Raw genomic sequence first — 17,525 nt, 5'->3', positions numbered from 1 at the left:
TTTACAGGTGGTATCATTGTTTCCATTGTGAAACTAATAAGCACCCTATATGAAAATATCAGTACTGGACTCAAAAGCAATTGTACTCAGCATAGTGTCACTGGAGAAGATGACAGGTGGTAACAATAAATGACTCATGCCCTTTATATAGCTCTTTTCTACTTTGCAAAAGCACCCAGGCTCCTCTATAATTCTGTTCTCAGGTATTCTGGCAAATACAAAGGAAATTCTACCTACTAAAGAAATTAATGTTTGGTTCTGGAAACTAAACATCCTTGAAAAATATCTGCTATATACTTACATTCTAGTGAAGTCTGTTTGCCTAAACATATACTCTGCAAATATTTACAGAACTCATATTATGAGTCAGGACCTACACCATGCTCTGGGGATAAAGGTGAGCACCACCCAATTCTTTATAAGGTTCCAGTTCAGAATATGGGCTAGGACCCACAAAAGCTCATGTGGAAGGAAGTAATTGGAATTTTAGTATCCTTGACAGGTTACACACCTCCAAAAAGGAACACTGTTATTACTTTTTGCCCTTCATTGTGTTGTTCTACATGATATTCAATGATATAATATTAAAGATTATATCTGTTTGGGTTTAATCAGGGAAGCAGAACCTTGTGAGTGATATTAGAATCCGGGATTTGTTATAGGGATTAGATTTTGTACAGTTGTGAGAGAAACTGAGAAAATAAATGTCCAGAGGGGATGGTTGGCTGAGCAGTGAAAAGCCCGCAACCAGGACCCATGAGAGGGAGCTGGTGAAGATGTCTGTGGAAAGCTACTGCCCCACATCTGACCAGGCCTAGAGCACGTCAGCAGGGCAGGTAATCAAGGGGCAGGTGAAGAGGAAAGCAGGATACAAAGTGGAAGCTGTGAGGGCAAACTGGAACCCACGGAGACTAACTGCCACATTCACCTGTTGCTCACAGCATGGAAATCCAAAGCTGCAATGCCCTTGGGGCTGCTGCCCAACCCAGGACCCAGAGAACCTGAGGCAGAAGAACTGGCAGGAGCTGGAGAAGCTGTGAGCCCTCTGATGAGCCACACATGACCTGTGACCTGCCCAGACCCTGATGCCCTGCACCCATCCACCTAGCACAATGGCCACAGCCACACTTCTACCCTCCACATCTCATAGAGATTCCTCTGTGGTCACTCCTAACCCAGAACCATTCAGAGAAATGTAATTCCACCTTAACTAAGTTGACACAGTACAAATTACCGCAGAGGCAGACTATAACTGAGATTATAAAAAAAATAGAAAGAAGATGCAATTCAATCCTTTCTTTATAAACATATAAAAACTGGAACCCATAGAGTCAATGGCTTGTCCAATGTCACAGAGCTAGTGAAGGTGTAAAAACTCAGTCCTATTTGTGTCCATCTCGGTGATAACACAGAAAGAATGCTGAATGTGAAGTTAGGTTGCCTGAAATTTTGCCACAAATTAATTGTTTGGCATTGGGAGAAAATAATCACTCGATTTTGGATTCAAGTTTTCTTGTGAGAGAATGGCACATAGGCTAGGTCCAACAAATTGAAAGTGCTCAATTAGTATCTAGTAAGTAGGCTAATAAACTTAGTCTCTCAAGAACAACCATTTTTTTTAAAGATATTTATTGGGGAATTGGGGGGGATGGGAACAGCGCTGGGGAATTGGGGGAAGGGGAACAGACAAGTTGCTGTCCTTTTGCTCTTTAGTCTAGTTGTGGAGGATGTTGCTTCACTGGCCCAAGTTGGCACCATCATTGCGCTCTTCCCTGGCGAGGCAGATCAGTCGCGGGCTTCTGGACGGCCGCTCACGACGGCTACTGCCTGCTCACACTGGCTGCTGGTTACACACGGTAGCCCATGGCAACCCACTGCCACAGGGGCTGCAGCCTACGCGGGCGCCAGCGACTCATGGCAGCCCAGCTCCAGGTTGAGCTGTTGTTAAGCATCTTAGCTGTAGAGGGCAGTGTCACTGGCCCTCATATATGGGATCCGAATCGGGGCCCTCTGGCATCCCAAGCCAGTTCTTAACCATCGCGCCACTTGGCCGGCCCAAGAACAACCATTTTACAAAGTTATTCTATAGCCTAACAAAAGAAAAATTGAAACCACGCCCTTGGGCCTCAATATTTAGGCATTTCTATATATTCTCTTGAACTTTATCTGGGGCTAGAATGATTCACCTGGACCCTTCCCCTTTGCACAAGTCAGATATCCAGTCTCTCAGTCATGTAGCTATTATATTTTTTCTATCCTTCTTGTCACCCTATGTGGCTTCTACTTGATCCATTCAGCCTGAGCTTTTCAGCAGAAGTCCAGCGTCACATAGTTGGAACAGCAAGAATCCGAAAAATGGCAATAGGAAAAAGCTAGAAGAACATCAAATTTCTAGGAATGTATTTTTATGTTTTGCTCAAGAATCTGCAACTTGGGCACAGTTCAGCAGGAACTGCTCATCTCTGCTCCATGTGGCATCACTTGAGTAGCTCAAAAGCCTGAATCATCTAGAGGCTACTCACTCTCAGTCAGGGCTGTTGGCTAGAAGTTCTACACGTGGCTCCTCCTTGTGTCACCTGCTTCTTTAGGGTAAGATTGGGTACATGAATAAGCCTCTTAAAAGGACCAGGCAGACACTGTATCACCTTTTAAGATGTGGACCCAGAGGTCACATATCATGTCTGCCAAAGTTTTAGGCACTCCCAGATTCAGGAGGAGAAAATAAAGATCCCATCTCTCAATGAAACAACCATTAGCATTACATTTTCAGAGGGGCCTGAGTATGGGGTATCTCACCACACACCATCTTGGAAAATGCAGCGTACTACAAGCAGTGATCAATATCTATGATGAGTTTATGAACACAGAGTTAGTCAATGAAATGAGGTGTTGTCCAACAGAGAATGTGTTTATTCACACAGACATAAATACATACACATATGCGTATATAACAAGTATTTGGCAAATGAAGTTAATTTTTGGATTCCTCTTGCTTCCAAGATATTTTCAGTGTTATGCCTGAGGGTAAGGGCAGGGAACTGGGCCACCCGATTATCAATAGTTTGAAATAAAAGTACTTTTCCCTCATCATGCAGCTTCTCTCTGGGAAAATAAATCAGACTTCTGAATTTTGGACCCATGTCATTTCCATGGTAACAAAGCCTGAAGTGCTAAAAGGTGGATTGTAATTCATTGCAATATTTAAGAAATCTTTATTTGGTACCTATGCTGTTTAAAAGTGCGTTTAATAACAGTGAATAATATTACCATTAACCCTCTCCACACACCCCCCCCCACACACACACGCAAGCAGACATACACAAACAAAATGAGGTTTTTTAAAATACAGTAATTTTTACTAAGTAGCCATAAAAATAGGGGGAAAGAGTAAAAATGAGACTGTTTAGCTTTATCTTCTTAGATTTCCTTTGAGCCAGATTTTCTTGTTTTGATTTTGATCTCAGTTAAGTGGTTTTAGAAATCATCTGACCATGGAGAAAATCTCAACCTGGAGAAAAAGTCATCATAGGTTACAGAAGTGAGAATAATTATGGTGTTGGGAAACTACAAGTAGTTCAGTGCAGCTGGAGAGTAGAGTATGTCTAACACAAAGTTTTATTTTTAGTGTTAAGACTTTTAATTGTAAAGTATTTCAAATATACAGAAAATATAGAAAACTTTGTGAAAACCATGTACCTACCTCCATAGTTAATTGGTATTACCCATTTTCAACACTTTTCTAAATTCTATTTTCTTTCTAAATAAATAAAATATTAGCTATTCAGTTTAAGCCTTTCCTGTTCATTCCTTTGCCTTTCCTCCTTCTCTAGAAATCATCATCACCCTGAAGCTCGTGCGTGACATTCCTGTGTATATTTCTGAATATTAGTACTTATGGTTGAATCCCTACACTGTTGTGTCTCTGTGCTTTAAACATTTATATAAATGGCATCCTAGAGTATACGTCCCTTTGGAACTCATTTCTATTGCTCAACATTATGATTTGTATCTTTAGCCACAGGGCATAAATGCACCATAAGGAGAGTGGAGATGAGCATTCAGTATTGCACAGATAGTTAATCATTTATACAGCTAAATTTATAGTTCATCTGGAGAATGAGTTGATGATGACAGTTTTTCCATTTGAATAAAATGTTAATGATATGCAGACTGAACTGGACTCCTGAAACTCAAGTGAATGTAGGGAAAAGAAAATATGGTTATTTGCACCCCAGTTCCTCCATTTCTAAAGCCCAGATGTTTTCTCTTATAACCCATCCTATGGGGGCAGTCACTGGGGCTGCATGGTCTTTGGTGATTATACCATGTAAGTCTATTTACTGCCCAGAAGGCAGTCTATCTAAATGTGCGGGGATCAGAGAGCCACATCTCCCAGGGAACCCTGGTGACTCGTTGTGTCCTCGCCCTCCCTCTACCCCTTCAACCCCTGTACATCTTCTCTCCTATAGGGAGCTTTGGGCTTGGCTAGCATGAATCTGTACCCCACAGGCTAGGAGGGCTGAGGGGCTGGTGGATGATATCTGTGGATGATGTCCTGCCATGTGTGTTCATCCCACTCCCCTTCCCTGCTGCCATGGGAAATGCCTCACTTGATGGCTCTAGTCAATTGCCAGTTGCAGTTTGATAGACCGAGTAATTTTTAACTTAGTGTACATTGTTTAAATAAAGGAACTAAAGGGGTATTTATTTTCAAGACACAAAATTGAGTCACTGATTTAATATCAGATATACATGAGCTATTATGTGTACCCCATCTCTCTTCCCATTACATACTATTCTCTGAATGTCTCAAAGAAACTACATGCAGAAACTCTCTCAGAACAGAAAAAAAAAAAGACTGCATACACAATTTTCTTTAGAGGTATCATTTATTTATTCCATAATATCTACCAGATTAAAGTTATATTGACCTCATATCACTGTCAATTAATTATACTTTATTTATGTTGAATTTCTGAGTATGTTAAGCTAAGAGCAAGTGACTTTATGCAAGTTAAACTGCAAGAAGCTTTTCAGGCTATATTCAAATACTGTCATGTTTGATAAATATATTTGTCTAACAAGGGTATGACAAAGAGCTTTGTTTACTGACATACTTTATTGTCATTCTGCTGCACACCTCTCGTGTGGCTGTTTTATAAGACATAAAGTCTAGGTATCCTGTCAGAACCTCAGATCTTATTTATAGCTTGCTGCATAGTGGCTTATTGTCGTTTATTATTTCTTATTTGATTTATATAACATCTTTTCACAAAAGAGTCCATGGGTTTACTTACATAAACAGTATACAGTCACACACCCACTTGAACGTCACTCAATGCTTCCATATAGTTATCAGTACAGCACCAAAAATTTGTAGGAGGCTTTTCCATTTGATTTTTGTTCCAAGACTATGTTCTGGGAAGGCAGTCACCCTATATCCTTTCACTTTGAGTGTTTATTGTTTACCTCTAGGTGGATCGGATCATCTTCTGTGTCTTCTTAGAAGTCGACTTCAAAATCTACAAAAAGAAAATGAGCGAGTTTTTCCCTGTAGGTGAGTAAAGCAATTTGTTTCCTTTGGAATTGAGGATCATAAAGTAGAGACATCACTTATATTTCTATTTCATTTTGCATCCTAAAGACTATTACAAATGTGATCGCCATGAACCGGTCACCCTGGCAACTTGTATCATAGGTTTTAAGAACTCAAGGAGGTGACAGGAAATCTAGGCCCTAGACCTCTCTGTCGCACAAGGTCACTGTGCTGTCTTGGGGAAGTCAATTTATCTCTTGAGTCTCAGTTCCTCACATCAAAAGTGACAGACTTGACCAAATGACTTCTAAAGGCTTTTCCTCTGATGCTAAATTGCATGATTTGTGATTTCTGCTCCACACTTATAAGATGTCCAGGCCTGTATCCACCATGTTAACATCTTTGGTGGAAAATATGAGGAGCCTATTTACGTTTGTAGCCAGAATTTAAACTGTTCCTGCGTTCCATCCCTATTCCCCCCAATTTTCTGGACCCAGATTGCAATGAAGATAGCAGCTCTTTCTAGGGAAACCTGAAGAAAGTAGTCATTCATCTTACTTCACACTTATTTTGAGAATGTAGGTAAAGAAAAAAACCACACACACACAACCAACCAACCTCAGGGTTATTAAAGAACCTCGAATAATGAATTTACATGGATTGAATGTGCCATTAGCTGGATCTCATTAATTTGAACATTTCCCCCCACTATCCCTGTTCCAGTCTGTGAAGGCTGAGGCTTGTTTAATACCTTGTTATTTTTATGTTGCCATTAAAGTCACAGTGCCCAAAGCACTTTTCTCAGCCTTGGTAAGAATGACTTCCAGGAAATTTCAAGCTACGGTGAATCTTGATGGTGCATGCCTTTCGGAGAGCTTTCCTTTGAGGTTTTCATGTCCATTTGAAGTGGCTTTTCATGTAACTGGTGACTCTGGCAGGTAGAAAAGAGCGAGTAGAGGGTGCTAGTGCACATCCACCCCACCCTCTTATGCATTCTGTCAGAGCCACACAGTAAAGAAGATGCCCTGCCTACAGATCAGGGTAGGATGTCTTAGCTGTCATGAACAGCTACAGATCACCACTGGAGATTCTCAGCTCTGTGCTGCTGTTCAAAGTGGACTAAGTCCTTCCGGGTAATTTGAAGACCTTCTCTCTAGTTCAATAATTGACAGGGAAATCTGTGAAGTATATTTAATTTGGGACGTCCCCTAACTGGAACATAATGTAAATTTGGAAAGACTCCCATGTAATGAAGAAGAGGATTGTGTTTGTGGTCTTTTCTCCTTTTCCTTTGTATTTCTCCTTCTTCTCTTCCTTTTTTCACCTTTCTTCATTGTTTTTTTAAAGCAACTCATTATTTTACAGACCATAAAGCGCTTAATAATTATTTAATAGGTAGTTGTTGCTGTGAGTTGAATTTAGTAAATTCTTCTCCCCATAATTTCATGACTTATTTTTTTCTGTTTCAATCTCTGTTTCATCCTTTCTCTTTATTTCCTGTATAACCACAGTGCGTTTCTGCAATTTTAAGTATTCTTAAAAGAAAGTGTTTATTTATATAAAAATTGTGACTCACCCCGGTTTGTAATGCAAATATTCTCATGTCTTGTAAATATCACAGCACATTTTGTTTAAGATTTTATAAATTTTGGACTCCTTGAAATGTTAAGAAATGATGACATAATTTTCATTTGTCATGTCTTCTAAGATGAAAACTTGATTTCTCTCTAACATAAGATAAAAAATAATTGCATAGGTATGATTCATTGATATTAAAACAAATCTAGCCATTCAGCATGTATTTTCAATGATGCAAAGCCAAAAATCATACAGCAATTTTAAAACATGGGCCAGTTTTAGTGGTTTAGTGCATATTAATAACTATGCAAATAAATTATTGTTTGAAAAATTGCTATTCTAAATAATTTCAAAATGTATTTTAGTACTTGAGAGAATGAAGTAATAATAAAATTTTCCTCAGGTTCATATCAACACTTTGACTCATGGCATGTTCATGAAATTGTTTATAGTGCATTTTGTAATAGTCAGTGCATTTTTTAAAATAAATGTCAAAATCCTCCAAAATTGTTGAATATTTCTGCAATGCTGAGGCAACAGCCATTTGTAAATTCTCATTATGTGATATGAAATAAAGGTAACCTCTACTGGAATATGTGACTGCTAATATAGATGATATATATTAGCTGTCCATGATTTGAATTTATGGTTAATTCATAACCATACCATCTTTGATTAGAATATAATTTTTCTGACTTATCATATATTCCCCCTAGACTGACTTATTCAGAGTATCTCTAACTAGTCTTCTTAACCTTTCCCAATGCAATAATGATAATAGTTTAGGGGAAAAATATAATTTTTATATTAAACTAAATATCTGTGTTTGCTGATATTTTAATCCCATTACCTTTCAAGTTCATAATTTGGAATCTGAGACACAATTTATGAGAAAACAATACAAGTTAAACTAGAAAAGATCATATTAAAGATATAACGCATACGTAACCACTACCTAATATTAATGATAGGAATAACAGCTAACATTTACGGGCTGCTTTCTATGAGCCAGATACAAGGGCTAAATCAGTTAATCTTCATGATAACTCTAATAAAGTGGGTACAATATTAACCCTACTTTTAAATTATAGACAATAATGCATACTTGAGAAAAATGAGGCATATAGCTAGGAAGAAACAGAGCTCTATTTTAAAATTGAGAATGGCATCTGTCATTGCACAAATGATAATAAGTTAGTTTCCTCAGAGCATCTTCAGGAAGATGGGTTCAACTTCTAGGGTAAATGTGGAACATTGAGAAAGTGTTATTCCCAATTTTACCTGCTACCAAGCATTTTTTAAAGTTGCCTTGCTTCTCTTTCTCCTAAGACCTGTAAATGTCCGCATGGAATATTTTCTGAGTCAAATTAGTACTTTATCATAGATCTCAAAATCAAATTCCATCCAAGTCATCCAATCGGTGTGGTGCTGGTACCTGTAGGTGAGCAAGAGAGTGCTCACCAGGAAGTCAAACGCCTTACAGCAAGACCACAGGGAAAGATGTTAAAGTGACTATATTAGCTTGCTAGGGCTGCTGTAACAAAGTACCACAGATTGCATGGCTCAAACAATTGAAATCTATTTTCGCACAATTCTGGAGGCTACAAATGCAGAATCTAGGTGTCAGCAGGGTAGGTTTCTTCTGAGGTCTTTCTAGTTGGCTTCTAGATGGCTGTATTCTCTCTGTGTCTTCATGAGATCTTCCTTCTGTGTGTGTCTATGTCTTAATCACCTTTTCTTATGAGGAAACCAGTCAGTAATATTAGAGTAGAGTCCACCCTATTGACCACTTTTTAACTTAATTATCTATTGAAGACTATATCTCCAAATACAGTCATATTCTGAAGTACTGAGGCTTAGGATTTCAACATATATCTTTTTGGGGGGACAAAACTCGCCCCTAACCAGGCCCATCACAGAAGTGCTGTAGGAACCTCAAAGGAATGAAGCCAGCAACAATGTTTTTCCAGCAGTTTTGCATCTTGATACGGATGAAACACATTTGACTTTTTCCTTCCAGATGTATTATTTGGAAGTCTAGTGTGGCAGCTTTATGGTATTACCATACACTTCAGTTGTAAATAATTTATAGTTACAGTGTACCATTATATGGCCTACAGCAAATAATATATGTATGATTCAACTCAGAAATCTCTTTGTTCCTAACATAAAATATTTGTATATTTTAGTGTGTAGGATTTATTGTGTGTAGTTTTCATTGATTTGGAATATGGAAGTCAATTTTTTTATTAGAGTCTAAGTCCTAATAGGGAATTTAGGGATTTAATTTTCCTCCCAATAACAATGTCAAATTTACAGTTTTGGAACTATATCAAAGAAGCCTGATGTGGGAAACTTGAGAGATATCATTGTTAAACCTGCTTCCTCTCCCCTTTAAGGAAGCCTACATTTGTTTACTGCAGTGGTTCTCCAGGAGGGGTGATTTTGAGACATTTTTGGTTTCCACGCTGCAGAAGGGGAAGGGCTACTGGCATCTAGAGGGTGAGGGCCAAGGATGCTGCTAAACATCCTATAATGAGCATGACATGTCCCACAAAGGTTTATCCAGCTACAGATGTCAATAGTGCAGAAGTTAAGAAACTCTGGTCTGTTGGAACTGTCCCTCTCTTACTATTCAGGCCACCAAGGCAGACTCTGCCTTTGGATGGGGTTTATTTCATAGAGTTCTACCAGCTCATATCATACCGAAACTTCTCTATCTAACTGGGTTTGGAATCTGTAGATTCCATGACCTCCTCCTCATCTAGAGTTCTTGGTTTGCCCTCTCACACTTCCTCTGTACCCACAGATTTCTAGGTGTTAACCTCTGTTAACCATGTTACCTCTCTAACAACTGCCTTGTTCTCCAGGCTCCAAACCCCTCCTGGTATCAACCTATTGTTGCCCATGACTCTAGTGTATGGCTCTCAGGAAATATGACTGTTATATATACACTTTATACACCTAATGCATAAGCGTGGAGGCAAAGGCTAATATACAGAGCAAGGAAGAACAAATTGACCCATTATTCTCTCTACACATTCCAAGCAAAGCTTATTTCTTCTTTGGTTAAAAGTTTTCACTGTTATCATTAATCATTGGTTTAGTGACCACTAGCTGATAAAATTAATCTTATGAGCTCACAAATATGTTTGCATTTTAGAAATCTTCAACCCCCTACCAGTATCCAATCTCAACTGATCCATTCACAATGAAAATATTTATGACTAACAATTTATCCATATTCTCTTTATTTTTTAACCCTGAAAGCAATGAATTTTGTCAAATTTTTCCCCAGCTCAGAAATTTATATAACTTAGATAAAATACTTGTATCCACTTATTAATAGTTAAATATAATTAATATTAGGTTGTCGGAAAAGTCATGATGTATTTTTTCTATGTTTTTTATTGTGAAAATGCATCATGACTTTTCTGACAATCCAACATTTATCTTTTAAATAGTAACTAGCTGAGAAAGCTGATGGTAGGAAAATGATTTTAGGATGCAGATGTGATCATCCCAAACCTGCCACTTGTCTCTAAGGGGAAGATTTCCTTTTGACAGAAAATTCCATTTGTGTTTATGAGTTTCAAAGGATCTTTGAAAAAAAAATCTAAAATAAAAGATGTTGAAAATTCCCCTCTGTTCTTGATAAACATAGCAAAATAATGAGCCAATTGACCCATTAATAGTTTGGGGATTTTCTCAAATACAATGTAAACTGATAAACCTTATAAAGTTTCAAGAAGATTCAATGCCTTAAATATGAGCTTGGGAAATGGTACACACATTAAAAAAATACATGTATGACAAGTATTAAATTGTAGTAGATAAAATTATTACATATAGGAATTATAAATAAATTTATAAGTTATAACTTTAGTGGAGATGGTCTTTGCCCTTAAATACAAATTTATTTATTTATTTGTACATAGCACAAAGCCATTTGAATGAAAAATCAAAGCTTAAGTCAAGTTTGAGAATTATACCTAGACAACCTGTTAAATATTTAAATATATCACAATGACTGGCTAAATTGCATAGGTTTTATTCAAATATTGACAGATACGTTATTAATTTATTTTATTTGAGTATGTAGTCATATTTAGGTTTATGCTTTTAACTTTTTAGATACAAATCACCATAAAGAATATCCATAATTTAATTTTGATTAGTCCTGTCACATCTTTTAACATGTCTATTATTTTCTAAACAAACAAAAAATATCAAGATTCTTCTCAATTTGGTTTCAGTTATTACACCTATTAAATAGTCTTTCAAATATGTATTAAATGTCATTGATATATCTTTTATTTACTTTCTTAGCCATGTGTTTCTGTCATTTATCTCTGTCTGTCTAAATCATACACATTCACAAGGCAGCTTCAGATGGATCTTTATATTATGATTTCTTTTTCAACATCTTTGTCTTGTCTCACCAATGAAAAGATAATTTTATGGAGGGCAGAGATTATTTCTGATCTTCCATGGCACTTTCATAATCTGGAAAACTTCTAAATATGTAGTAGATATTTAATATAGAAAATACAAAACTACCTTGAGCTTAAACTGGAGCACTATTTAACTTGTCTCATGAAAAATGTAATTTTTTTCCAGAAACCATAAGTATTGTTATATAGTATAACTAGATGAGGGTATGACATTGCTTTTCATAGATTTTTTTCACCTTCTATAGCAAGGAAAGAATATTTATTCAAAAGATTTTAATTATATCCTCTGACAAATGGGCATACAAGCTCTGACAATTAAGTTCACGAACTTGCCACAATGCGCTTACACTGGCAGCACTGTACAAACAGCTCGGTAAGGTTTCATAACCTTGGTGTATCAGTGTCTCACAGCTGTGTTCATGTCAATGTGTGGTGGTGTCTTGCTGAGGGGCGTTCATTATTGTTGCCTGTTTTTGTGTGCTGTCTTGAAAATGTCTGAGCTCGAATTAGAACAATAAACAAACATTAAATTTCTTGTTAAACTTGGCAAGAGTGGACGTGAAACCAGGGACATGTTAGTCCAAGTTTTTGGGATTAATGCCATGAAGAAAATGGCAGCGTACAAATGGATGAAACATTTTTCTGAGGGGAGAGAACTCATCACTGATGAAGACAGGTCAGGGCGGCCAGTAACAAGCAGAACTCATGAAAACATTGCAAAAATTTGTTGCATTGTGTGTCACAATTGTAGGCTGACTGTGAGAAGCATAGCAGACCAAGAAAATATCAATAGAGAAACAGTAAAATCTGAACTGAAAATCTTGGCATGAGAAAGATGCGTGCAAAAATGGTCCTGAAGGAGCTCACTGATGAGCAAAAGCATAGGAGAGTTGAAGTTTGCCAAGAACTTTTGGACAGGCAAGATGATGTTTTTGGCCGTGTTATCACTGGTGATGAAACATGAGTGTACCAATATGCCCCTGAAACAAAGTGTCAAAGGCACAATGGAAGTCAGCCAATTCCCCATGACCAAAACAGTTCCATCATTCCAAATCAAGAGTCAAAACAATGTTATTAACATTTTTTTATATCAGAGGGATCAGCCATTATGAATTTGTACAAACTGGACAGTTAAACAAGTTTATTATTTGGGAATGCTGTAAAGGCATTCCCAAACAGTTAGACAACCTGAACTTTTCACCAATTCATGGCTCTTGCATCACAACAATGCACCAGCTCACACAGCACTGTCTGTTAAGGGAGTTTTGAGCCAGTAAACAAATAACTGTATTGGAACCCCCTCCCTACTCACCTGACCTGGCCCCCAATGACTTCTTTCTTTACCCAAAGATAATGGAAATATTGAAAGGAAGACATTTTGATGACATTCAGGACATTAAAGGTAATATGAGGACTGCTCTGATGGCCATTCCAGATAAAGAGTTACAAAATTGCTCTGAAGGGTGGACTAGGCCCTGGCGTCGGTGCATAGCTTCCCAAGTGGAGTGCGTCAAAGGTGACTGTAGTGATATTCAGAAATGAGTATGTAGCATTTTTTCTAGGATGAGTTCGCGAACTTAATCTTCAGAACTTGTATTTAAAGAAAATTTTCCTGGATTTACTCTTTAAAAGTTAACAAGAGAAAGTAGTTACATTGCCTCTTCTTCATGCCCCTTTCTCAATGATTTTGCAAGTTTCTCTCATCCACCATCATTCATTATCTTCCTGCCAATCAAAAAACAAATAATTTATTATATGCCTACTATGTGCCCAAGGTTTTGATCACTGCTGCATTTAAGATATAGTTCTTATAATATGGCTGAGAGATAAGCATTATGCAGAACAGCTGGAAGACAGTATTAGCAAATGATCAAGTATAGCACTGGTATTGTCATAGTACCCAGGAATTCAGAGGCAAATGTGTATGAGGACCAGGGCAGTTGGGGTACATTTTATGAACAATGTGGCACTGGCAGTAATCTTTAAAGGGTGAGCAGAAGCAGAAAAGTGGTGCCAAGTGTTGTGTAAGTGACATATAGGAAGAGGAGCAGTTCAGATGGAAGAATGTGTGAAATAAGAGTGCTTATATATATATATATATATATCAAATTTGTGAATCCCTAATTGAGAAGTGTTGACACTCAACAACATGTACGTATTAGTTGTTGGTGCTAAAAGTAAATCCTTGACTGGGAGAGTAACATGATAGATCCTATATTTAAAAAGGGTTAATTCAGCCCAACAATACCATATGGCATAGATTCATCATCCAGTTTTATTGGGATAAATATGATCAGAGGCTGAAGAAAGCTCAGTAAATTGCCCAAAGTCATACACTTGTGTAATTTTGACCTCAAAGCCATTCCACTATGTAATGCTTCTTCCCATAGCAATCCTGAAAATATAGACAATTGTTTGAGGCTAGTCTTTCTGAAGAAGAAAAAAAAGCCATATGTTGTCTATTTGCAGCAATAGTGCTGGAGCTTCTGAAAAGAGATTGTGCCTTGTGCCTTCAGCCACATGGCATATCCACATGTCCTCTTTACTTCCTCTTCTTACTTGCTCCTCAATCGTAAGTGTCCCAAGAACAATAATGAAGCACAGTATGCAGTGATTTGCTAAGGTTTTCTTTCCTCTTACTATGCAAACACAATGATAAGATGACAGAGCTTGAAGGCAGTATTGGTGAGAAGGATGGTTAAGATCTGAACAAGGTAACCAACGACTCATGAAGAACTCAATACATAGTCAAAACATCTGTGTGTAGGGGGGAAACCACTGGGTTTGTCACCACAAGAAATAGTTTCTATTCCTGTTACAACCATGTTAGAACTGTGTGACTTTGCACACGTTGCTTTACCTTTCCATGCCTCAGTTTTGTAATGTGCAAACATAGTAGTGGGCCAATTCCAAACAGAATGAATAACAATATAAATAAATATTCACAAGCATCATAAATTATAAAATATCCATGTTTACTTCTTATTGCAACATAAGAGGAGGTATTTCAACTATTGTGACCATCTTTAATATATATATATATATATGTACATATATATTTTATATATACTTCTTATTACAAAAGTAGTACAAATTTGTAGTAAAATCAGATAATCAAAAAGAAGTGAAACCATCTTCTGTCCTACAATCCAGAGATAAATTAGATGTTGTTGTTTATCATTCAGGTCTTTTAAAATGGAAAATGCAAAAACAAAAAAACAAAATCACAGAAATACAGTCTTATAACTTGCTGTGTGTCATCACCTACCACAAATCATGAACATTTTTTTCCTATCATTATAAATTATTTTATAACATATTTTTAATAGACCCAATGTTTACCAAAAATGATACTTTGAATTGTGGAATTATTATTGTATAATAAATTATTCTCTATCCATTTATAAATAATACTTATATAGATAGGTAAATAGATAAATACTGGCTCATGTCTACATTTTTTTAGAATGCTTTTCTAAAAGTGGAATTGCTTTTTCAAAATGCATGCAAAACCAAGATGCATTTGATACTAATTATTAAATTGGCCATTGTGTTTACAGCACTATGAGTCAATGTCATGTACTTAATAACTGCAGGGATCACCATTCACAGAGTCAAAAATTTCAACACCAACACTTGCATTAAGGACCTGAGTGTTTTAGTCCATTGTGGCTGCTACACAGAATACCATAAACTGGGTGGCTTATAAACAACAGAAATTTATTTCTCACAGTTCTGGAAAGCTGGAAGTCTGAGATCAGGGTACCAGCATGAGCAAATTCTGGTGAAGATCCACTTCTGAGTTGCAGACAGTCATATTCTCATTGTATCTTTTTGTGGTAGACAGAGAGAGCTCCCTGGGGTCCCTTTTATAAGGGAATTAATCCATTCATGAGAGTTTCACCCTTATGACCTAATGACTTCCCAAAAGTTCTACCTCCTAATACCACCACACTGAAAGTTAGGATATCAACGTATGAATGTGAGGGGACACAAACATTTAGTTCATCGCACAGGGTTTATAATCCTATAAGCAGTATATGAGAGTTTACTTTTCTCCACTCTTCATAATGGGGCGCATTCTCATGTTATCACTTTTATATATGAAATAAGGTAATTAATGGATAACAAAGTGTATTTTATTACTTGTATGGCTTGTCCTATTTTTTCAGCTATTTATTTATTATATCTCTAAGAGTCTCGTGAAATTTCTAATCATATACTTTGCACATTTTATTGACTATTTCATAGTTTCTTTAATAATTTGTAAAAACTCTGTGTATTAAAGTTATTAATGCTTTCGAATATATTCTGTGAATAGTTTCCCAGTTTGTCATTTATCTGTATGATATTATTCTTTTATAACCAAAACAATGAGGAATGGTAAAAATAAAGATGATTAAAAAATGTAGAAAAAGAAAGGAAGGAAGGAAGGGGAGATGGAAGGAAGAAAAGAATGAAGGTTAAAAAAAAAGAAAGCAAAGAAGAAACCCTTTTTATAAGAGAATAAAGTTGAAAACTAAAAACTCAAAAAAGGCCTGATTTGAAGTCTATGTCCTTGATCCCACTTTATTTCTAAATGGAATTCTTCATAGTTGTACCCCTCAGACACTTTTTATGCAAAGTAATATGCTTCCTGCTTACATGGTATGATGAGAGGAAAAATGCCTTCCCCCCAAAGATGCCTTATTTTGTGAACATGTTAGGTTATGTTGCAAAGGGAAAATAAGGTTGCTGATTGGCTCACCTAAAGATAGGGATGTTATTCTGAATTATCTGGGTGGGCCCAATGTAATCACAAGGGTCTTTAAAAACTGGAAGAGGGAAACAGAATAAGAGAATCAGAATAAGAGAAACAGAATCAGAAGAGACATGACTATGGAAGAATGTTCAGAGATGCAACATTGCTGGATTTGAAGATGGAAAATGGAGCTACAAGCTAAGTGTGTACTCAAGTAGCTAGAAAGGCAAGGAAACAAGATTCTCCCTTAGAGCCTTGAGAAAGAAATACAGCACTCCCAACATTTTGATTTTAGCCCAGTTAGACCATGTTGTGCTTCTGACCTATAGAGCTGTAAGCTAATAAAAAAGTCACTAAGTGTATGGAAACTTGTTACAGCAGCACTAATAAGCTAATTCACCAGTTGTCTTTAAACAAGCTTAAGAAATGCAAGATAAACTGCTTACCAAGTCTGAATTGTACATTTTTTCTTCCAAATGGCACATTCAGTGTATAGAAAAAACTATAGAGTAAAAGAATTTAGAATTGTTTAATTTAATTATGAGTATTTATGGGGACTTGGCACATTTGTGCACATTTGTACACTTTTAATATGTGGCTCGCATTGATATTTAGAATTATACAAGACATGCTCTCTGTGACGTGACATAAATGAGCTAGCTGCCTTCTTAGGAAATGGGTGCTAACCATTTCCACTTGATGGGTTTGAAAAGCTACAAACACATTTTGCCTTCAATGAAAATCTAGTGATGCGTTGCTGTAACCAAGCAACCTGAATGCAGGAAGAAGCAGCAAGTATAGGCAGAAAGCAATTCATCCCTTCAAAAATGGGGCGGGTGGAGGGGGGATGTGCAGAGTGTGTAGCAAATGCTGATGAACAGCAGAACAGATAAAGACCTGGGGACAGGAGCCTTGACTAAGCAGAGTTTGATTTCATTAGGAAGATCTGATAAAACAAAGACAAAAATACTGCTTGAAGAAGGGAAGATGTTTTAGGTATCTTAACAGAGACCCCTGCAGGGTGCTTTTGAAAGACCCTTTAAGCATTCGGGATAGACTGGTTTCTGTTCTGTAGTTGAAAACACTGATTTCTGTTCTGTAGTTGAAAACACTGAGACACTTGTAGGGAAAAATAAATGCTTTTGAGGAATACTATATGAATTAAATATGGTACAGAAGGAAGAATCAAGATAAAAATAAACAACCAACAAAAATC

At 36.9% G+C, this 17,525-nt stretch overlaps 1 protein-coding gene across 1 annotated transcript in view; it reads left to right on the top strand.

Moving 5' to 3' along the window:
• Positions 1-961: 961 nt before the first annotated feature.
• Positions 962-17,525, top strand: part of LOC109377582 (O-acetyl-ADP-ribose deacetylase MACROD2-like) — a gene marked incomplete at its 3' end in the record, with an annotated part of 86,057 nt that continues 69,493 nt past the window's right edge. The window contains exons 1-2 of the mRNA XM_019633985.1: positions 962-1,036; positions 5,476-5,557. Coding sequence (XP_019489530.1) covers positions 962-1,036; positions 5,476-5,557 — 157 coding nt within the window. The remainder of the gene's footprint in view (positions 1,037-5,475; positions 5,558-17,525) is intronic.

Source organism: Hipposideros armiger, unplaced genomic scaffold (genome assembly GCF_001890085.2).
Source record: "Hipposideros armiger isolate ML-2016 unplaced genomic scaffold, ASM189008v1 scaffold_1462, whole genome shotgun sequence".
NCBI classification, from domain to species: Eukaryota; Metazoa; Chordata; class Mammalia; order Chiroptera; family Hipposideridae; genus Hipposideros; species Hipposideros armiger.
Note: the sequence above shows the minus strand (reverse complement) of the source record. Positions and strands in the feature narration are given on the sequence as shown.